Source organism: Coregonus clupeaformis, chromosome 28 (assembly GCF_020615455.1).
Source record: "Coregonus clupeaformis isolate EN_2021a chromosome 28, ASM2061545v1, whole genome shotgun sequence".
Lineage (NCBI taxonomy): Eukaryota > Metazoa > Chordata > Actinopteri > Salmoniformes > Salmonidae > Coregonus > Coregonus clupeaformis.
In genome coordinates, this window is record NC_059219.1 from 19,964,237 (window position 1) to 19,987,660 (window position 23,424).

At 44.8% G+C, this 23,424-nt stretch overlaps 1 protein-coding gene across 1 annotated transcript; it reads right to left on the reverse strand.

Annotated features, from left to right (window-relative positions):
- Nucleotides 1–11,515: 11,515 nt before the first annotated feature.
- LOC121559959 (guanine nucleotide-binding protein-like 1) lies at nucleotides 11,516–23,421 on the reverse strand. Its single transcript, XM_045208698.1, is given in 13 exon segments — nucleotides 11,516–13,427; nucleotides 13,429–13,522; nucleotides 13,880–14,020; nucleotides 14,203–14,404; nucleotides 14,816–14,994; nucleotides 15,195–15,377; nucleotides 15,712–15,816; nucleotides 15,964–16,156; nucleotides 20,418–20,489; nucleotides 20,846–20,997; nucleotides 21,289–21,425; nucleotides 22,100–22,253; nucleotides 23,133–23,421. Coding segments are annotated over 13 exon segments (2,019 nt in total). The 5' UTR covers nucleotides 23,368–23,421; the 3' UTR covers nucleotides 11,516–13,255.
- Between the last annotated feature and the right edge of the window lie 3 nt (nucleotides 23,422–23,424).

Sequence of the window (23,424 nt, forward strand, 5' to 3'; positions counted from 1 at the left end):
CTTTTGACTCTGGGCCCTGGTAAAAAAAAATTGTGCACTATATAGGGAATAGCGTGCCATTTGGGATGCAAAACTTCATCTGTTATCACTTCTTTCATCCACTCATCATAGCTGTTGCCAGTAGCCTACCATCTATCTAGGGTTCTCTCTTTGAATTTACCTAAAAAGTAAACATTATTACAGAGTTTGCCACTTTAACTGTATACTATTACACCCCTGGGCTATAATGAGTGTGATTGAAGGGTTTACACTAAAGCACAGTACTTTAGATCATAAGAGTTGTGAAAATGGGGCTTGGAGAGGAGCCAAAGTGCACACGGAAAATACTTAACCTAAGAAGTGAGATAAAAGTGGTGTTCAGTATAAGCATGAAAGAGTAGAGTTTGAAAGGTGAATGAAACAAGCAAACACAAACAGTAACACACTACACAAACCCTAATGAAAACGATTGGTTATTTTAAAATCAAGCCAATGAGAGTCCAAAAGTGTAGTAGCCTAGGAGTTGGGTATGCTGAAGGAAAATGAGTAGAAGGCACAAAGAGCGAGACAGGGAGGAAGAGTATTTGGCAGCTATGTGTCAGTACTTGCCCGTCTCTCGCAGTGTTGTGCGGCGAGGAGAAAAAGCTAACTTTAGCTGGCACTCTATCAGCAGCGTGGGACAATAAAGGTCATTAGCAAACACTGCCTGATCCAGCCCCACCTTGGATAAACAGGGTCACTGAACCACTGATAGACTGTTTGTGTGTGTGTATATGTGTACAGTAGGTCAAGATGAGGACATGGTGTGCTTTATGTTGGAGGACACAGAGACATAAACGGTATATTCCAAACGCCCATAAACCCACATAATGTACAGACACAAATAGTTTTACATGCATGCCCTCATTTCCTTTAATCTCTCTCTCTCTCTCTCTCTCTCTCTCTCTCTCTCTCTCTCTCTCTCTCTCTCTCTCTCTCGCTCTCTCGCTCGCTCTCCCTCTCTCTCTCTCTCTCTCTCTCTCTCTCTCTCTCTCTCTCTCTCTCTCTCTCTCTCTCTCTCTCTCTCTCTCTCTCTCTCTCTCTCTCTCTCTCTCTCTCTCTCTCTCTCTCTCTCTCTCTCTCTCTCTCTCTCTCTCTCTCTCTCTCTCTCATTCACCCCCCCCCTTTTCTCTCTCTCCTTTCTCTCTCTTTGTCCATTTGAATTGCATAGCTGCAGTTTCCTTTGGCCTGCTTGCCTTGCCCTGCATATCATTAACATTCTATCACCAGCTTCCAATTCATGCTAAACCCAAGCCTGAGCCCAAAACCTACTCTTTTGTTTGACTGTAAACCCTGGACCCAAATCCGATTCTCTCTTTAAACCTCTTAATGGTTATATTTTAAGCTTCTCCTCCTCAAAGTCCAAGTGTTTCATACAAACCACTTTGTAACTGCTGAACTTATGAACAGGGTTTTCCACCATGTTCTTTGAATCTATTTAGTCACTTCACTAACTTGATTTATACATGTTGTCTGGTTGCTGGGGTTGTTTCATAGACGTACTTGCAGCTTTTACTGCAACTGTCTGTCCCCACAAAAGTGTTTTTGAGGTTATTTTTCCCCCCAAGACGAATGCCGATTGAGTAGGCCAATGTAACAGTTAAACTATAGTAAACTGTGAGGCAATGTTTAACTGATATTTTCCAAATGTATGAAGGTGACGGAAACCTTCCAATGAATGTTTGACAGTCATCAGATATTAAGTACTGTCCGTTCCTCAAGCATATTCATACAAAAAGTTCCCCATGGGGAAAATAAAGTTTAAAAAAATACACTACCAGTCAAAAGTTTGGACACACCTACTCATTCAAGGGTTTTTCTTTATTTTTAAATATTTTTTACATTGTAGAATAATAGTGAAGACATCAAAACTATGAAATAACATATATGGATTCATGTAGAAACCAAAAAAAGTGTTATACAAATTCTTCAAAAAGCCACCCTTTGCCTTGATGACAGCTTTGCCCACTCTCAACCAGCTTCACCTGGAATGCTTTTCCAACCGTCTTGAAGGAGTTCCCACATATGCTGAGCACTTGTTGGCTGCTTTTCCTTCACTCTGCGGTCCAACTCATTTTTACATTTACATTTACTCATCCCAAACCATCTCAATTGGGTTGAGGTCGGGGGATTGTGGAGGCCAGGTCATCTGATGCAGCACTCCATCACTCTCCTTCTTGGTAAAATAGCCCTTACACAGCCTGGAGGTGTGCTGGGTCATTGTCCTGTTGAAAAACAAGTGATAGTCCCACTAAGCCCAAACCAGATGGGATGGCGTATCGCTGCAGAATGCTGTGGTTAAGTGTGCCTTGAATTCTTAAATAAATCACAGACAGTGTCACCAGCAAAGCACCCCCACACCATAACACCTCCTCCTCCATTCTTTACGTTGGGAACTAAACATGCGGAGATCATCCGTTCACCCACACCGCGTCACACAAAGACACAGCGGTTTGAACCAAAAATCTCAAATTTGGACTCCAGACCAAAGGACACATTTCCACCGGTCTAATGTCCATTGCTTGTGTTTCTTGGCCCAAGCAAGTATCTTCTTCTTATTGGTGTCCTTTATTAGTGGTTTATTTGCAGCAATTCAACCATGAAGGCCTGATTTACACAGTCTCCTCTGAACAGTTGATGTTGAGATGTGTCTGTGACTTGAACTCTGTGAAGCATTTATTTGGGCTGCAATTTCTGAGGCTGGTAACTCTAATGAATTTATCCTCTGCAGAAGAGGTAACTCTGGGTCTTCCATTCCTGTGGCGGTCCTCATGAGAGCCAGTTTCATCATAGAGCTTTATGGTTTTTGCGACTGCACTTGAAGAAACGTTCAAAGTTTTGAAATGTTCCGTATTGACTGACCTTTATGTCTTAAAGTAATGATGGACTGTCATTTCTCTTTGCTTATTTGAGCTGTTCTTGCCATAATATTGACTTGGTCTTTTACCAAATAGGGCTATCTTCTGTATACCTCCCTACCTAGTCACAACACAACTGATTGGCTCAAACGCATTAAGAAGGAAATACATTTCACTAATGAACTTTTAAGAAGGCATCTCAGATATAAAATATATTTTGATTTGTTTAACACTTTTAGTTTTGATATCTTCACTACTATTCTACAATGTAAAACATTTTAAAAATAAAGAAAAACCCTTGAATGAGTAGGTGTGTCCAAACTTTTGACTGGTAGTGTATATATTTTCTCCCATTTCTATCAGAAGCTCTTTTTCATTCTTACTGAGAAATACTTCAGCTGCTATCCTTTGTGTAGGCCATTGCCTCTCTCTCTCGCTTTCACTCTCTTTTCTGGGCTCTTCCCCTGACTGTCAAGGCTTTGTTGGTTGCCTGAGCAACCGCAAATACCCCTCCAACTGTTATGACCTTTATTACCATTATTCTTCTGGCCTTCTCTCCCTCTGTCTCTCTTTACTTCCTCCCTCCTTTCTGACATTATTTCTCTCCATTTTACAAAATACATGTTTTGTCTATTTGCTATGTTGTTTAAAACCTACCCATGCTGCCCCTTAACCAGCCATTTTGGTGTGGTGTCACTCTCCACCCCTCTTCTTCTCTCTCTTCACTTTCTCCCTCCTCTCTCGCTACTTTGAGTGAAACCTAGTGAAGCATAAAAAGCAGGTCTGATCCTGTGAGGAATTCACTGAAGGAGAGAGAGAGAGAGAGAGAGAGAGAGAGAGAGAGAGAGAGAGAGAGAGAGAGAGAGAGAGGAAAAGTTAAAGTTGTAGAATGGATGAGGAGTCAGGTAGAAAGAGAGAGGAAAAAAAGTTAAGAAGGTTGAGTAGAGAAAGAAGTGCAGACAGAGAGAGAGACACACACACAGAGAGAGAGAGAGAGAGAGAGAGAGAGAGAGAGAGAGAGAGAGAGAGAGAGAGGAGGATGCCCAGAAAACATCAAGTCAGAGTCATTATCAAGAGAGAGCATAGAAAAAGGGTTTTAAAGGGGAGTTTTTCCTCTACTCTTCAGTAATGCGCCTAACTCTGTTCGTTGAAAGATAGCCTTGAGATTTTAGAGAATAAGTTGATTATGAGAAATTAATGTGTCTCTGTAATTTAACCTTTCATCCCAAGTTTATTTAAGTATTCAGTCTAGTTCTTCTGTGTTGACAGTGATGCATTGCCTGTCATTCGACTCATTCCAAATGTATGATATCAATTTATCGCCTCTTTCACTTCAGCCGAAAAATTTTAATAAAAAATGTAAGTGGCTCTCAATGGAATTCAAGAGGCAAGACACACACACACACACACACACACACATCCCCGACCCAGCCCCTGTGGTGATATGACAGCTGTGGAGGGGTGCAGGATTCTGACAACACAGATCATTCTACCCTCTAAAACATTCTAAATTATGTGTCGCTCTTTCTCAATGTCTCTCAGAATCCCTAGAATTTCTAAAATTCTCAATGGCTGTTGAAAGCACAGACTGTACAGTGACACAACCCCCCCCCCCCTTCTCTCTCTCTCTCTCTCTCTCTCTCTCCCTCTCTTACTCCTTTCATGGGCTTTCCACTCTCAGTTCTTCAATGTCACCTCTGAAATGGACGGAAGGCACTTAGTTCTTATTTCAATATGCAACATGTTTACTGACGGTGTGTTCTTGTGTGTATGTGTCTGTCTGTGTGTGTGTGTGTGTGTGTGTGTTGTGTGTCTGTTTATTATGAGTTGTTTGTGTTTGTCAGTATCAATGTCCTAGGCCTCGGGGTGGGTTGTATATGATTGGTCCCTGGAGAGGCTGTGGGAGTCGTGGAGGTGTCAGGGGTCATTGGGTCAATGTCTACCCCAGTGGAAGGTTCCTGGGTAGGGGTCAGGGTGTGTGGCACAGCCCCTGAGGAGCTCTCCTCTGGATGTTCAGTGTAAAAAATCTGTGGTGGTCAGCTCCTCTCACTCTCCTCACAGTTATTTCTGTGACCTGGCACATTCCCCCACCCAACTCAGTTTTACACCCACCCTGCCAGCCAGCCAGCCAGCAAGTCAGTGTGTCTGTCTGTGTGTGTGTGTCTCAGTGTGTGTTGGGGGGAGCTTTGTTTTACAAGCAAAGAAATGAGAGCCAAGAGAGCCAGACGACTCAGTGGCTATAGAGGATAGATTTAAATGGCCATTTAGAGTGCTAGTGGTTAAAGAGGTGATTGATAGCTCATGTACTGTAATAAAAGAGCACCATAGCAGCATACTGTCTAACAGTGAGCAAATCAATGTTTCTGTCTCTGAAGAGGTGCGACAGCCTTTATGTGAAATACTCTACTCAATAATGGATAAATGGATTGATCAGTGTGTATTTAACAACTGTCTCAGGCATTTCATCTGTGTTTGTAGTCATTGAAAGTGATCCCACTCGAAGGTTTGTGCTGTGCAGGCCAGAGGGTTGTGTGGTGGGTTGCTACACTGTTGTTTGCTAGAGGGTGGACGTGATGTTGGTTGGAGGGGCATATGGGTGGTGGGTGAGAGGAGAGGGGGTGGGGGGTTGGGGGTAGGCTTTGAGGCGGGTGTTCCAAATGACCCCTCACACAGTCAGGAGGTCTCTGGGGACCCTCTCAGCTGTACCCTGCCATGGCCTGCACTTGTGTCTCCTCTTCCTCCTGGAGGGCTGGGTGGGGGTGGTGGATGGGGGGGCAGACTTATTTTGGGTGTCGGGTTACTTTACTCCTCTCAGAAATCCCCTGCTTTCCTTCATCCACCACACACACGACTAGTAGCACTCACACACATACACCAACGCACACACACACACACCAACTAGTAGTACACAAACATACACACGCACGCACACACGACACATACACACCCTGCAGTAGAGGGGGACTGCTGCAGTCGCTATGGCATTTGGGCGGCTCTCCCACAACTGTCGCCCCCTGTTCAAACTGTCACTCCAACCCCTCTAGGGTTACGCTTAGTTTTTTATTCCCCCTAATCCCTCCTCCTCCTCCCCCCCCCCCCCTCCCTCCCCCCTCCCCCTCCCCTCCCCTCCCCTCCCTCCCTCCCTCCTTTCCTTCTCTCTCCACTCCTGTTCTGCTCAGCCTATTGCAAACAATAGCGCTTAGGGACTTCCTCTCATAGCCCCCATTGGATGGTGTCTAATTCACTTTGTCTAGTCGTGGAACCATTGTCTTGTTCAATTACGCCTCCTTTCATCCACTCAGTCAGTTGAGGCCTTACCATCCTATTACCGCTCCTCTGTCTCTCCAACACTAACAGTAGCTGAGTGAAATCTCTCAACCACTCAGTCTTTCTCAAACACAGACGCCTACAGTCTTGTCTGTCTGTGTGCAAGAGGACTGTGTGCGAACATGGTTAGACTCAACAATCTAGAAGCATTGTTCCAATTCCAAAGGGAAAGTTTGTTATTGAAGTGATTTTTAACTTACATCATAGTCGCCTATGGCAGGGAACTGCGGGTTCTACTATCCCCATGGTTACTGGAGTCCTCCAATCCCCTATCGTCTGTCTGTCTGTTTGTCTCTGCTCCTCTTGGTTCTAAAGTCTCACTCTCCTTTTTAAAGTTACACACTGACTGTTGCTGGCTGGCTCTCTCTCCCCAGTGAGAGTGAATGTTATGGCGGAGGGATTGGAGGGGTGGAAGTGGGGGGTGGAGGGGGTGGGTGGGGGAGGTCCAAAGGGGTGCGAATGAGTGCCATTGCAATGCAGTGAGAGGCGGCACTAAAAATACCTATTGACACATGGGCTCCAACTCACAAACAGGGTCACAGACAAACACACACGCCGCCTGCGGTCGATGACTGAAGGGGACCCATTCAAGCATGGACACACTCTCAGAGACATATACAGTATACAGTACCTCATAGACTGAAAACAAGAGGATTACACGCACAAATAACAGTAGGCTTCATGCAGCCAGACAGACATGACTATGTATGATTAGTTCAGCATCATCTACATCTCAGCCCCTTTAATGACAATGACTGAGTTTGTATTCCTAGAATGATGCCACTCACCCAATCTAAAAGCCCTCTGTCAAACAGTGCCAAAAGTTTTCACACTCAAGCGCAAGTCCTTGAGGAAAACAGCTCAGCTGACATATTGTGAAATAAATATGTAGAGAAAGTGCTATTTCTGTGTAACTTCATAAAACATGACAGTTGGGACATGTATGGACTAGTTTACCTAATGTTGTCATGATGATACTAGATCAGTCCGCCAATTGTTGATAGTCTGATGTACAGTAAAGTAGTCCCTGCAGTCTAGTAAATAGTTGCTACTTCATTATGACTATTTTGTGTTTTTCCTAACAGAGGAACTGGGACTGGGTGTGTTTACCTGGTTATGAGTCCCTCCAGGACAATAGAGACTGAATGTTACTGAGCAGCCCAGTTTGTGACACGATATGCTTTTTCTCTCAAAGAGGCTGTATGTCAATAGTATAGTATAGTAACAGGCTTGATTGCCATGGCCTCTCCTTCATGAAAGAACTGGACATGCTCCCAGTAGACCTCCACCATATTGCTTCCACTTACTTTGTGTTTTCAGATCAGTAAAAGTGAAGGAGAGAAGATGAATAGAGGACGCCCATCTATTGAGATTCAGCATTTCATTATAGCACAGTCTAAAGTGGCTTCCTTTCCTCGTCTCCTACCCTTCATCTCAAGTCCTCTCCTAGTTATTTCCTGGGAGTGCTCTGTCCCCAAGCAAACACACCAGCATATCCAGAGACCGTAAGAAATGTTTTGCACCAGCCTGGTGGGTATGATCGATTGTAGATCAAGCTTTTGCAGAATGTTTCAGCGGGAAAACAAACCCAAGACAGGAATAACATCATTAAGATGACAATGAGGATACATAATATCATGATGCACAGAAAAATACCTACCTGAGCACCAGGTCAACCAGAACAGCAGTGACGATGGGCCCAATCCAGTAGACCTAGTGGTCAGGTGGCTTCCTAGTCTTCTCTCATCTCCCCACGGTGCTCTGTTTGGGCCTAGTGTGTTGCTCTAGTGAAAACAAGCCTGAGACAGGGAGATCAGGATACCCAATCTGCCGGCTGAGGCTGCCCTGACCCCAACAACGACGCACCACTCGGAAGCAGGCTGGAGACAACTGCCTGGTAGTAAATCATATAAGGGAGGTGTGTGTGTGTCTGTGTTTGTTTGTGTGTGTGTGTGTTTGTGTGAGAGAGAGAGAGTGTGTCTGTGAGTAAATACATTACAGTCTGTGAGAAAAGACAGTATGTGTGTGTCTGTGAGTAAGTAGAGAGTGAGTGGCTGAGTGTGCGCCTGTGTGTGTGTACAATTGTATGTGTACGTGTGTATGTGTGAGAGAGGGCGAGATACTCATAATAGTCCATGACACACCTATGTAAAGGTGATAAAACCCAGTCATGTGTGTGACATCATGTAGCACATACTGCACATACAAACTATTAACACCACCAATGAGAACCCAGCGCTCAATAGGCCAGCAGAACCTGACCATTAACAACTCCAGACATCAATGGTGCTGCAAGGCTTGAAAGCCCTCTAGTGACCATACAGGTGTACATGCCAGCTGGGTATTTTGGTCCCACAGTTGGTGTTGTGGAAATCTTCCTACCGATGCTAGCCTGGGGAAGAAGTTAGTGTTGTAGTAATGAGGTTAACTTTGGGTGTTGGGTTTGGGCCTATGGGGTCCTCTCTATTCTGTTTTCCCTATAAGTAGCCATAATAAGGGCCCATTATAACACCTCTACTCTCAGCTTCATGTGTGTGTGTGTGTCCACTCAGGGGACAGTGTCTACCAGGCTTAACGCCGTTTCTGTGGTTTGTTAATTTTCCGCCTCTCATACGAAACCTATTGATTACCAATTGGTCTCACACACATTAGGCATTTGGCTAGTTGAGGGGGCACTTGGAGAGGGAGTGTGTGCCAGGGTAGGAAGTGTGCATGTGTGTCTATGTCTGTAATTGTCTGTCTGTCTCTCTGTGTGTGTGTGTGTGTGTGTGTGTGTGTGTATGTGTGTGTGTGTGTGTCAGGATAGGAAGGGGATGGGGGTTAAAGCACTGATTACATCATGAGAAAAGCGTTCCCAAGTGAGCCTCCCTGAAAAGCTGAACTCTAACTCAAACCACATGGGTATTACTGGCATGACCAACACATACTGCTGGCAGTAAATTATTTTGACACACCAGAATTTAATTAACAGTTTTTAAATTTACGGTGTCATGCACTAGTAAATCTCAAGGCTGCTTTTTTATGTGACGGTATAATTGCTACCATACAGGTTGTAGTTCCCTGTCCTAATTAAAAACCAATCTGGGGAAATCAGGCGGTGAATAGTTTGGGGTGTCGATCAGATGGACAGAAACCATTCCAGATTATCTGTGGTATTAACCCACTTGATGGATGGAAATGAACAGTATGATGAAATAGATAACCACTGCAATCAGATACACACACTGTATAGTGCACTACTATATAGGGAATAGGGTGCCAAGACAGGTATGATGAGTGTGTGGATGATGATTCAGAAGATGACAGTCTGCTTCAACATGATAGCCTATATAGAGTTCCCCAACTTGCAGCCGAATTTGGCCTGCTGGTGGCTTTATTTGGCCCCCCAAATTCTGAGAATTATTATTATTCTTTATTTTTATCGTTGAATATAAAGGTTTGTAAAAACACCAGGATTTTTATTTTTGGAAGTCTGTTCCCAAGTACTCCCATAATAGAGAGAGATGCGTGTGATCGGATACAAATGTATGCAAGGTTTGAAATAATTATTATTTAGTCAAATATTATAGGGTCAATTTGCAGTCTACACATTTTTTGTAATTATCTTCCGGCCCCCAGACCATACGCTCAAAAGAAAATCAGCCTGCGGCTAAATTAAGTTGATCCTTGCTATATACTGGAATGTTGAGTGATGAATTTATCATTCATTTTCTCAGAGAATAATATAAATATAAATCGTAAAGACGCTCTGACCGTTGACAAGGTAATTTCTGCAGAAGACATCCACCCCTTTGGGACTCAACATGCAGATAATATAAGCCATATGCCTTGAACTACATAAAACAAATATATCTCACCCAAAAGGCTAATTGAATTTGGACAATTAGAGAGTACATGAGTCAGGACGTGTTACCACACATTCTAAACCGAATCCCGATGGTGTAATATCGGGGTACAATAATACACTACATGGCCAAAAGTATGTGGACAACTGCTCGTCAAACATCTCATTCCAAAATCATGGGCATTAATATGGAGTTGATCCCCCTTTGCTGCTATAACAGCCTCCACTCTTCTGGGAGGCTTTCCACTAGATGTTGGAACATTGCTGCGGGGACTTGCTTCCATTCAGCCACAAGAGCATTTGTGAGGTCCGGCACTGATGTAGGGCGATTAGGCCTGGCTCGCAGTCGGCGTTCCAATTAATCCCAAAGGTGTTCGATGGGGTTGAGGTCAGGGCTCTGTGCAGGCCAGTCAAGTTCTTCCACACCGATCTCGACAAACCATTTTTGTATGGACCTCGCTTTGTGCACAGGGGCATTGTCATGCTGAAACAGGAAAGGGCCTTCCCTAAACAGTTGCCATAAAGTTGGAAGCACAGAATCGTCTAAAATGTCATTGTATGCTGTAGCCTAGACCGAACCATGAAAAACAGCCCCAGACATTTTTATTTATTTAACCTTTATTTAACTAGGCAAGTCAGTTAAGAACAAATTCTTATTTACAATGACGGCCTACACCGGCCAAACCCGGACGACGCTGGGCCAATTGCGCGCTGCCCTATGGGACTCCCAATCACGGCCGGTTGTGATACAGCCTGGAATCTAACCAGGGGGTCTGTAGTGACGCCTCAAGCACTGAGATGCAGTGCCTTAGACCGCTGCGCCACTCGGGAGCCGTTTATTCCTCCACCACCAAACTTTACAGTTGGCACTATGCATTGGGGCAGGTAGCATTCTCCTGGCATCCGCCAAACCCAGATTTGTCAGTCGGACTGCCAGATGGTGAAGCGTGATTCATCACTCCAGTTTGGAAGTCGGTAGTGAGTGTTGCAACAGAGGACAGGCGATTTTTACACGTTACACACATCAGCGTTCCTGTTCTGTGACCTTGTGTGGCCTACCACTTCGCGGCTGAGTCGTTGTTGCTCCTAGACTTTTCCATTTCACAATAACAGCACTTACAGTTGACCGGGGCAGCTCTAGCAGGGCAGAAATTTGAAGAACTGACTTGTTGGAAAGGTAACATCCTAGTGTACTTATTTTGTGTGCCAGTATCTTAAATGGGCAATCTGGGATTCAAACAACAAAGCAGACATCCCGCCACTTTTTTGATTAACAGCGGAGGGATGGGATAAAACAGTTGAACTAAGCTCATTAGACATTTATACGTTATATTTTTCAAGAATGAATGGCTATAAATAATTTATTTAAAAGTCCAGAAATGAATATACCAATCTCAGATTGCCACTTTTAGGATTACCGCAGAGTAAATCCTGCTATTAGAGTTTGTCATGAAAAGACAGACATGGAGACCTTGTTCCATGGATTATCTTTATTGCAGAGAGCAGTCCAGTTCATTGTCATTTGGCCATACCAGGAATGAAATAGAGAATGCAGCAAATACACAATCCAAACACTCGCGTACAAGTCACGTGGGTAGGACAAACTCTGCTGGGTCCCTAGTTGTTGCTTAGACACACTACGGCCCAGAGTTTTTCCTGATCAGTCACACAGACAGGAAAAACGAATGGCCGTAGTGTGTATATTTATATTTATGTGCCATTGGTATAGACAAGACCAGTGCATGTTGTTACATGGCAACACAGCACTGTGATGTAGTGTTCCCTCACAGTGACATGTAATACAGTAGAACAGGAAGAATGAGGTACAACAGTAGGCAACAGCACACTATAATAAAGCCTTACAGACTGTAACATTAGAACAGAGCCCTAGAGAGGGAAGAGGTTTGACCAACATTAGTGCCGTTCCATTCTTCCAGTATTTGGACTCTCGTTCTAAATTCTAGCTACTCAGCTAGTTTGCGTAGCTGGTATAATTTAGGATCATTAACAGGACCGTTATTGTATTGGTCAATATTGGCTGCTATGGAATCATGTGATACTATCTCAGAACATCAGAGTGCTTTTTGGTTGAAACCGCAGTGGCCAAACTCTCTCTCTTTCTCAAGTCAGTCAGTCAGTCAGCGTTGCATGATACAGTGCAGCACCTGAGTGAGTCTCTGTAACAGCAAGTTCTGACAGTTTTCTTCTGTAGTAGTTAGAACACTACACCAACCATCTATAGTCCATAACAACAGGTCTTTAAACCCAATCAGATATTTTTCAAGCCTGGTCCTGGGGACTCACAAGGAGTGCAGGCTTTTGTTTCAGTCCAATACTGCGAGTCTCCTGACCAGGATTGATGAACACTGCCCCTAGTGGACCCTAAAATAGAACACTGATTTGGGTAGAACCATATAAATGGGTTCGACAATGATTTTTACCACTGAAAGCAGCATGGAATGCTGAATTCCACACATCCACTGACCCTACCGAAGTACTATAATACTGTGGTATACAGTGAAATCAACCAGGATTAGACAGTCAAATGGAAGTCCCATGTGGATGACATCATCACTGTGTGACCGTCAACATGAGGTGGAATCCATAACCCTGTCAGTTCAAGCCATTCCATTTCTAGGGTCTAATGACCTTATCTGACCTTTGGCATCTCAGCTATGAGGCCACTTATCAATAAACAGATTGAAAACCAATCAATGATTAATACACCACAATGCCCCTACCAGCTTTTAAGGGAAATAATAATAGTAAAATCCTACATGCAGGAAAATGATAAAAACAAACCAAATGTAATCCTACAATAGTTTAGACAGGCAGCCCAATTCTGATCTTTCCTTCACTAATTGGTCTTTTGACCAATCAGCTGTGATAAAGATTGGATGTGAAAAGATAGGATGTGATTGGTCAAAAAACCAATTAGTGGAAAAAAGATCAGAATTGGGCTACCTGTCTAAACGCAGCCTAAGTACAGCTTCATGGGTGTACAAGCAGAGCAGAGGCACAGCATGGAGAAATAAAAACGTGAGTGCTTTTATTAACCTAGGGGGGAGGGATGGGCGGAGAGAGAGTAGAGGAAAAAAAGAGTTGAGTCAGAATGTTAAAGGAATGCAAGTCAAGGAAAGGAAAATGGTGGGTGGAGAGGGAGAGATCAAGCACTGTTTTTTTTATTCATTCTTTCTTCCCTTCTCCCTCACTCGCACTCGTTTTCCCGGAGGACATCGAACATGTTGACTGTGAGGCTGGTTGGCCCCTTCCTCTCCTTCACTGCCGGGTGTCCAATCCCTTCATCATCACCATCCTCATCATCATCATCAGCGTCCCTATCCCTCTCCTCCTCCGGCTCAGAGCTGGACTCCCCTTCCCTCCTCCTCCTCATCCCTCTCTCCTGCCCTCTCCTCTTCCCTCCGTCCCTGTAGAGCGATGATCTCTGCCAGGTCTGGGTGGGACTCCCACTGCTCTGTATACCACAAATCCATTGATTGATTCATTAATCAATATATCAAACACTTTTCTTCATATTTTTGTTTGTACAAAGCCCCAGTCATCAGTTTAAAGGACGGAAGCCAGATCAACATGAACGTCAGCCGTGCGCAGTAGATCACCTGCTGGGATTTGACCTTCCCCTGCGCGCCCGCTGTGCACGGCCGACATTTGTGTCGGTGTGTCTTCCCTTTTAAATATGAGTCTCTGGTTGTCTGTACAGTAGTGATGAAGTGATATGCCTGACTGGTTGTCTTGACCGGTCTATGACCTCTCTGATCGTTGTGTGACCTGTCTATGACCTCTCTGATCATTGTATGACCTGTGTACTGACCTCTCTGATCGTTGTATGCAGGTGGTCTGAGGCACAGACACAGCCTACCGTCGACGGCCAGCCGCAGTAGACTGTTAGCTGCCCGATACACGTCGTTACGAGCTGCCTTCGCTGTCTTATAACCCCTCCTCTCTGCCCAGGCTGTGAGACAGACAGGGAGAAAGAGAGAGAACGAGAGGTATGAAGGGAAAACAAAAATCGATAAATTATTATTGTTCCTGAAAATTTCCCAAAGGTCTCCCTGACATCCAGACAAGCGGGTGTGTTTCAACAGTTTAGAACCAGACCAGAGTTTCTAGAGCCAGACTTGAGGTGGTCCTTACCCTCACACACGTCCCAGGCTGTCCAGCTGTGCTCGGGCCCCTGCTCCCTCTCCTTCTCCCCCCCTTTGGGTGCATGCTGTGGGCCCTCCACGCTGGGGTGCCGGAGCTTGAGCACCGACAGAAAGGGGGTCCGCTCACACAGATAACCCACAGAACTGTAGGGCTCCTGCAGCTGAGACACTGGGTAGATACCAGCTAGGATCTAGGGAGAAAGGGACAGAAGAGACAGAGAAGAGGAGGGCGAGAGATGGAGGAAGAGGCGTAGATACAAAAGAATGGAGGAAAAGTGTTTATAAAGAGTAAGAGCATGAGAAAGATAGGAGAGGGAGGACAAATCAAGAAAAAGGGTTTGAAAAGGGTTGATGGGTAATGATTGATTTTATACACAAAGCTCTCCCCAGTAGTTGAGACTTAAAAGTGGTACGGATTCTGATTCTACTCCAAAGACAGCCTTCAAATGGCCAGAGGGAATTTCAGTTATTCTTCTATTCCCCAAGACATTTCCTCCACAGTGATTAGACCTGGGATTCTAAGGGAATGTGAGGTCATAGTGCGCACACATACATACATACACACTTACACCCTACCCACACACACACTCCCTCTCAGTTACCTGTAGTTGTTTGTTGACTAGTGAAGGGAAGACCAGTCCAGGGCAATCACACAGTTTGACAGTGGGTGTGAGGTAGTAGGTCTGGAAGTATTTGGTGTGGCCGGGGGTTCGAGACACACTCACCACCTTCCTACCTACCAGACTGTTCAATACTGATGATTTCCCCACGTTAGGGAAGCCTAGGGAGGGAGGGAGAGAGAGACAGTGCAGATATATTAATATTCTGTTTGTAGTAGAAGTTTCTGAATGCCAGAGGGGGTTGGTGGGGGAACAAAGCCTTGAGGTACACAAGCATAACTTGATAAATGAAGTTACTAATCAGTGATGACAGATTACTGATTGGGAGGTAGGAAAGCAAGCTTCCAACATGGCCGCTCACCTATACAGCCCAGCGTGAGCACACCATCTTTATACAGCTCCTGGGAGGGGCTGCTCATCTCCATGGCAACATCACTCTGGTGCTCCACTAGCACAGAGTCCGCCACCTCCTCTGACTGCTCTCCCTCTGGTCCCATAGCAACCGCATCTCTCTGGATCTTCTTCTCCCAGCTGGACAGGTCCACTACAAGGGGGGAGGGGGAGTAACAATGGCGAACACTCCCTACAGCCAATGCTTCTGCAAACTTCTGGGAAAAAGTGGAGAATCGGGACGCAGCCTTACTTGTCTTTAGCCTATTTTAAGACTACTTCTGTTCAGTGTTGATTCTTCTATGATATACCCTTACAACCCTGCACCCACAGATCTTTGTATGAAGACACCAATCCTTCATTCAACAGTAATTAGCTATGCTATGGAAAGTGCCTGGCCAAAGCATTAAGTCATTACAGACTTGCATGGTTAGCAATACATGTGTGAAATAGGTACTAAGCCACCCAGGTGGGTGTGTCCCTCTCACCTTTTCCTGCTGTGATTTCCTGACACGCCTTCAGGATGTGAGTGGGGCCTCCAGCATGTCCCCACCCACATGTACCCTTTTTTCTCATCCTCTTCTTCTGAAGCACTAGAGACACAGAGACAGATACAGACAGTGCAATAGGTTATTCTGGTGATCAAGTACGCAGTTCAACAGCACCAATCAGCTCTCATCATTGTCTCTCGCCTTGTGTGTCACTTTCGCTCCAGCACAAACATCCTCCCTCCCACTCACCTGTGCTGTATGGCTGGCCGGGGTGTGATGTGAAGCAGACACAGTGGAGGTGGGGGAACTGTGTCTGGAGGTAGTGTGTCCAGGCCAGCACCAGGGGAGGGGGACACAGGTCAGCTTTGTTCAGCACCACCACCACCTGCTTCTGCAGCTCCCCAGTGATATAGTGGTACAGCGCCGGGGGAAACTGCAGCACCTGCATGGGAGGGACACACAAGGAACACATTCATTAAGACATGCATGCTCGGTCTGGCAAACAACTTATAGACTACGTCCCAAATAGCACCCTATTCCATATATAGTGCACTACTTTTGACCAGGGCCCATAGGAACATTGTCATGTATGACGAATGGTCCTGACCATGTTCTGACTTACCCTGTCTGTGGCTCCACCTGGTGGATACTCTATGTATGCATTTCACCATATGGTTCAACGCATAATGATACCATCAGTGACTATTAATTACATTATCATGGTGACAGTAGTAAGTTGATAATGATACTATGGTACATGACTTTTTATTTTATTTTAATTTTTATATTTAACCTTTATTTAACCAGGTAAGCCAGTTGAGAACAAGTTCTCATTTACAACTGCGACCTGGCCAAGATAAAGCAAAGCAGTGCAATAAAAACAACAACACAGAGTTACATATGGGGTAAAAAACATAAAGTCAAAAAATACAACAGAAAATATATATACAGTGTGTGCAAATGTAGCAAGTTATGGAGGTAAGGCAATAAATAGGCTATAGTGCAAAATAATTACAATTAGTATTAACACTGGAATGCTAGATGTGCAAGAGATTATGTGCAAATAGAGTACTGGGGTGCAAAAGAGCAAAATAAATAACAATATAGGGATGAGGTAGTTGGGTGGGCTAATTTCAGATGGGCTGTGTACAGGTGCAGTGATCGGTAAGGTGCTCTGACAACTGATGCTTAAAGTTAGTGAGGGAGATAAGAGTCTCCAGCTTCAGAGATTTTTGCAATTCGTTCCAGTCATTGGCAGCAGAGAACTGGAAGGAATGGCGGCCAAAGGAGGTGTTGGCTTTGGGAATGACCAGTGAGATATACCTGCTGGAGCGCAGACTACGGGTGGGTGCTGCTATGGTGACCAATGAGCTAAGATAAGGCGGGGATTTGCCTAGCAGTGATTTATAGATGGCCTGGAGCCAGTGGGTTTGACGACGAACATGTAGTGAGGACCAGCCAACAAGATTGTACAGGTCACAGTGGTGGGTAGTGTATGGGGCTTTGGAGACTAAACGGATGGCACTGTGATAGACTATATCCAATTTGCTGAGTAGAGTGTTGGAGGCTATTTTGTAAATGACATCGCCGAAGTCAAGGATCGGTAGGATAGTCAGTTTTACGAGGGCATGTTTGGCAGCATGAGTGAAGGAGGCTTTGTTGCGAAATAGGAAGCCGATTCTAGATTTAACTTTGGATTGGAGATTCTTAATGTGAGTCTGGAAGGAGAGTTTACAGTCTAACCAGACACCTAGGTATTTGTAGTTGTCCACATACTCTAGGTCAGACCCGTCGAGAGTGGTGATTCTAGTCGGGTGGGCGGGTGCCAGCAGCGTTCGATTGAAAAGCATGCATTTAGTTTTACTAGTGTTTAAGAGCAGTTGGAGGCTACTGAAGGAGTGTTGTATGGCATTGAAGCTCGTTTGGAGGTTTGTTAACACAGTGTCCAATGAAGGGCCAGATGTATACAAAATGGTGTCGTCTGCGTAGAGGTGGATCTGAGAGTCACCAGCAGCAAGAGCGACATCATTAATATACACAGAGAAAAGAGTCGGCCCAAGAATTGAACCCTGTGGCACCCCCATAGAGACTGCCATAGGTCCAGACAACAGGCCCTCGGATTTTACACACTGAACTCTATCTGAGAAGTAGTTGGTGAACCAGGCGAGGCAGTCATTTGAGAAACCAAGGCTATTTAGTCTGCCAATAAGAATGCGGTGGTTGACAGAGTCGAAAGCCTTGGCCAGGTCGATGAAGACGGCTTCACAGTACTGTCTATTATCGATCGTGGTTATAATATCGTTTAGGACCTTGAGCGTGGCTGAAGTGCACCCATGACCAGCTCGGAAACCGGATTGCATAGCGGAGAAGGTACGGTGGGATTCGAAATGGTCAGTGATCTGTTTGTTAACTTGGCTTTCAAATACTTTCGAAAGGCAGGGCAGGATGGATATAGGTCTGTAACAGTTTGGATCTAGTGTCACCCCCTTTGAAGAGGGGGATGACCGCGGCAGCTTTCCAATCTCTGGGGATCTCAGACGTTACGAAAGAGAGGTTGAACAGACTAGTAATAGGGGTTGCGACAATTTCGGCGGCTAGTTTTAGAAAGAAAGGGTCCAGATTGTCTAGCCCTGCTGATTTGTAGGGGTCCAGATTTTGCAGCTCTTTCAGAACATCAGCTGTCTGAATTTGTGTGAAGGAGAAGCGGGGGGGGCATGGGCAAGTTGCAGCGGAGGGTGCAGAGTTGGTGGCCGGGGTAGTGGTAGCCAGGTGGAAAGCATGGCCAGTCGTAGCAAAATGCTTGTTGAAATTCTCGATTATTGTAGATTTATCGGTGGTGATAGTGTTTCCTAGCCTCAGTGCAGTGGGCAGCTGGGAGGAAGTGTTCTTATTTTCCATGGACTTTACAGTGTCCCAAAACTTTTTGGAGTTAGTGCTACAGGATGCAAATTTCTGTTTGAAAAAGCTAGCCTTTGCTTTCCTGACTGCTTGTGTATATTGGTTCCTAACTTCCCTGAAAATTTGCATATCGCGGGGGCTATTAGATGCTAATGCAGTACGCCACAGGATGTTTTTGTGCTGGTCAAGGGCAGTCAAGTCTGAGGAGAACCAGGGGCTATATCTGTTCTTAGTTCTGTATTTTTTGAATGGGGCATGTTTATTTAAGATTGAGAGGAAATTACTTTTAAAGAACAACCAGGCATCCTCTACTGACGGAATGAGATCTATATCCATCCAGGATACCTGGGCCAGGTCAATTAGGAAGGCCTGCTCGCTAAAGTGTTTTAGGGAGCGTTTGACAATGATGAGGGGTGGTCGTTTCACCGCGGACCCGTTACGGACGCAGGCAATAAGGCAGTGATCGCTGAGATCCTGGTTGAAGACAGCGGAGGTGTATTTAGAGGGTAAGTTAGTCAGGATGATATCTATGAGGGTACCCATGTTTACGGATTTAGGGTTGTACCTGGTTGGTTCGTTGATAATTTGCGTGAGATTGAGGGCATCTAGTTTGGATTGTAGGATGGCCGGGGTATTAAGCATATCCCAATTTAGGTCACCAAGCAGTACGAACTCTGAGGATAAATGGGGGCAATCAATTCACATATGGTGTCCAGGGCACAGCTGGGGGCTGAGGGGGTCTGTAGCAAGCAGCAACAGTGAGAGACTTATTTCTGGAAAGGTGGATTTTTAGAAGTAGAAGCTCAAACTGTTTGGGCACAGACCTGGATAGTATGATAGAGCTCTGCAGGCTATCTCTACAGTAGATTGCAACTCCACCCCCTTTGGCAGTTCTATCTAGACGGAAAATGTTATAGTTGGGGATGGAAATTTCAGAATTTTTGGTGGCCTTCCTAAGCCAGGATTCAGACACTGCTAGAACATCAGGGTTGGCGGAGTGTGCTAACGCAGTGAATAACTCAAACTTAGGAAGTAGACTTCTGATATTTACATGCAGGAAACCAAGGCTTTTGCGATTACAGAAGTCAGCAAATGATAGCGCCTGGGGAGTAGGAGTGATACTGAGGGCTGCAGGGCCTGGGTTAGCCTCTACATCACCGGAGGAACAGAGGAGGACTAGAATAAGGATACGGCTTAAGGCTTTAAGAACTGGTCTTCTAGTGCGTTGGGTACATAGAATAAAGGGGGCAGATTTCCGGGCGTTGTAGAAAAGATTCAGGGCATTATGTACAGACAACGATATGGAAGGATATGAGTAAAGTGGAGGTAAACCTAAGCGTTGGGTAACAATGAAAGAGATAGCATCACTGGAGGCACCAATTGAGTCGGTCTCCGCGTGTATGGGGGGTGGAACAAAGGAGCTATCTAAGGCAGGTTTAGCTGGGCTGGGGGATCTACAGTGAAATAGTACAATTAGAAATAACCGAAACAACAATAAGCTAACCATATTGAGATGGGAGAGTGGCATAAAGCAATCACGGGTGTAATTTGAGAGAGCTAAGACAACAGCTGGTAATGACGACACAGTTTGGGCTGAGGCTAAACATAAACAGGATGCGGTACCGTAAAAAGGAACAGTCCAGCAGACATCAGCTGTATAGCTGAGTTATCATAAGGTCCGGTGAACAGCAATAGGATAGTTCGGAGGTAGCTATAGCACTAGCTAGCAAGAGGCCACGGCTAGCGTGTGCTAGCGACTAGTAGTAGATAATGACTGTAGAAGGAGTTTAAAATAGATTACCCACCGGGTGCCTGATGTCCACGATGAGCAGAATCACATCGGACATCTCCAACACTCTCCACAACTGTCTCCACGTCTAAGAGAAAGAGAGGGGTAAAGATAGAGGGGGGGAGAGATAGAGAGAGGGGGAGAGATAGAGAGAGGGGGAAGAAAGGGAGGGTATAAAGTTATATGAAGAGTATATAGGGTTTTACCTACCCTACATTTTGCTCAGTGTCAGAGAAAGAGGTGGTTTTTAAAGGATTCATTAAAGTTTATAGAATACTGTAGAATTAATAGATCTTTATTTATCCATCAAAATGGATCTTTCTGCTGACACAATACACCCCCCACCCCCCTGTAACGAGCCGGTCACTAACCTCAAGGCTACCACCGCCCTCAAAAGCATTTATAAAGGGTGTATAAAGGGTTCTGAATATATAGTTTCCTCACCTCCAGGTTGTGCTCAAAGTGGCTGAGGGATCCAGGTGGGTTTCTGGAGTGCAGGTCGTTCAGATATTCCCGGTATGACTTCTCTTCTTTCTTCAGCAGCTCCTCACGATTCATCCCATAGTTCCACGGAGGTCGACGTGGGAACTCAAGACCTGAGATTGGAGGTGGTCAGTGGCACAGACACGTCAAGCTATGACACAAAGTGAAAAGACCATGTCAAAACTCCCACTAGAGTGGGTTTTTATTTAACAGCATTGAGAGGCTCAGGGTACAGGTTACGTACCAAATTACACCATATAGTGTCCTACTTGGACTAGAGCACATATAGCTTTGGTCAAAATTAGTGCACTAAATAAGGAATAGGGTGCCATTTGAGACTGAACCTTTATTTAACAGCATTAAGAGGCTGTTGTGAGGCTCAGGGTCCAGGAGCTCTGACCTACCTTTCTCTGTGGGGTATATGTCGTTAATGTCAACCTCCAGGTCTTTGTCTAACATCTGGTCCAGAACCTTCTCTCTGGCAAGCTTCTTCCTCCTCTCCACCTCCTCTCTGCTCTCCTTCTCAAAGTGCAGACGGAACCTGAATGGACAGAGAGATGAGTATAGCTGTGTGTAAGTAGAGGGGGGGAATTGGGCAGGGTGAGTGTGAAGGACACAAAAGCATCTGTGTGCAGTCATGAACATCAGGTGTGTGGGATGTGGGTGTTTGTTCTGACAACAGCAGTTTCTGTAATCTACCATTGACCTCTGTCTGAAAGTTGTTTGCTCATGTTTCAGGATTCCTGGAGTAACATGTTCTAATTTTTTTTATTTAGTCTCTTTTGGCCTCTTACTTTTAATATCTACAGACCCAGACATTGCTCTAATTAATATTTTTCCATTAACCCTTCAGTTTGTTCCAGGGAATTCCCACTGTTCCAGGCATCAGTTCATACAGAAATCATGACATGTTTTCCCAAAAGGTAACGTTGATGATATCTGACAAAACAGAAACCCACTCAGCAGGTGACAGCCTTATGAGCCTAGCTATCAGTGGTCACCATTCCTGATCCATACAGTGTGCAGGCTTTTGTTCAAGACCAGCAATAACACACCCATCATTGTGTTTGGTTTCATTGCAGGTGATGTACAGTATTACCTTAGCTCTGGTCCAGGGTGTTATGTGTGGCTTGCTCAGCTTCTGCATCAGTAAGCAGCATGTAATCCCCTGGACCAGAGCTAAGTATTACCTATGCTAATGTATTGGTAACTCACCTATTGGGGTCGTATCTGCCCTCCCTGATGCCAGGCTGCTGGTTTATCCTCCTGACATCTGTGGTTTCACTATCTGACGTGTCCGACTGCCTATCCCTGTCCATCCCCCGCTCCACACTGTTATTACGGCTGCTGGGCCCTGAGCCTGGCTCACCTGAGGAGGCGAGGTCATCATAATCAGAGGCTTATATTGAACCCTTCCCAAATGGCACCCTATTCCCTATATATAGGGGATAGGGCGCCATTTGGGACAGGAACATACAGTGGACAGAATGAAAACTTGCCTCTTTGTCAGCAATTGGTACCAAACAAAGACCACATTCTACAACGTTCAACTTTAGAATCTAATGTACACACATTTACATATATGCTATCTATACATTTAGTAATTGTCTCAATACTAACCCTATGTAATAAATTGACAGTGGACGTTGTCATAATGAATCGCTTTTCATTGCTAGTTAGCTGTAGAAGAGTGTAGGTATGTGATCTCCAACAGCTTTTGTTATCCCCTCAACTTGAGATAGCTAGCTTTCCTATTACATAATGTTATACCGAGTCTGCGCAGTAGAGCTTACACATAGTGAAAACAATACCAGTGTAGTACAGTGATGCTGATTTCTCTGCATCAATACTTTTCCACTTCAGCCCCATCAATGACAATGAATGACGCCAGCAATATAATTGAGCGATAAGGTCACACACACACATAGCTAGCTCTGTAACGTCGTCAGTTTAGCTAGCAAGCAAGGTACTAGCTAGCTAGCAAGCAAGGTAGCTAACGTTTGCTAGAAAGACCCAAATACACACATGACATGCATGTTATGGCAAAAATAATTACGGCCCTATTCTTTATTTGTAGCTAATTCGTCAAAAATATATCGGGGAAAATGACATAGTGTTCTTGTTCCTCAAAGCAGACAGCTAACTAGCCAATTTACTCAACTCTCCACGTACAAGTTAGTAAAACGAAAAGCTAGCTAACGTTAGCATTTTCGGCACGCACACTTTCTGTCATTGCAGCGAACGTTACCTCGCTTTCTTTCCCGTTTCACTTGCATCTGTTTCTTCTTCTGTTTGGTGCTGAATGGCTTTTTCCGAGGCATGTTTGAATGAAAAATTACAGTGTCGTGGTGTGGGTTTCTCTTAGCTAAGGCAGAAATACAGTAACGTCGTAATTTACTATCGTGAAGTTTCTCGACTCCTACACTTTTCACCGACCCGACGCCATTCAATACAGAAAAAAATGTTCGATGGTAATATGTCATCAAAGTTTATTAACTTTTTTTTTTAAACAATGTCAATATCATGCTTTTAAATCATTG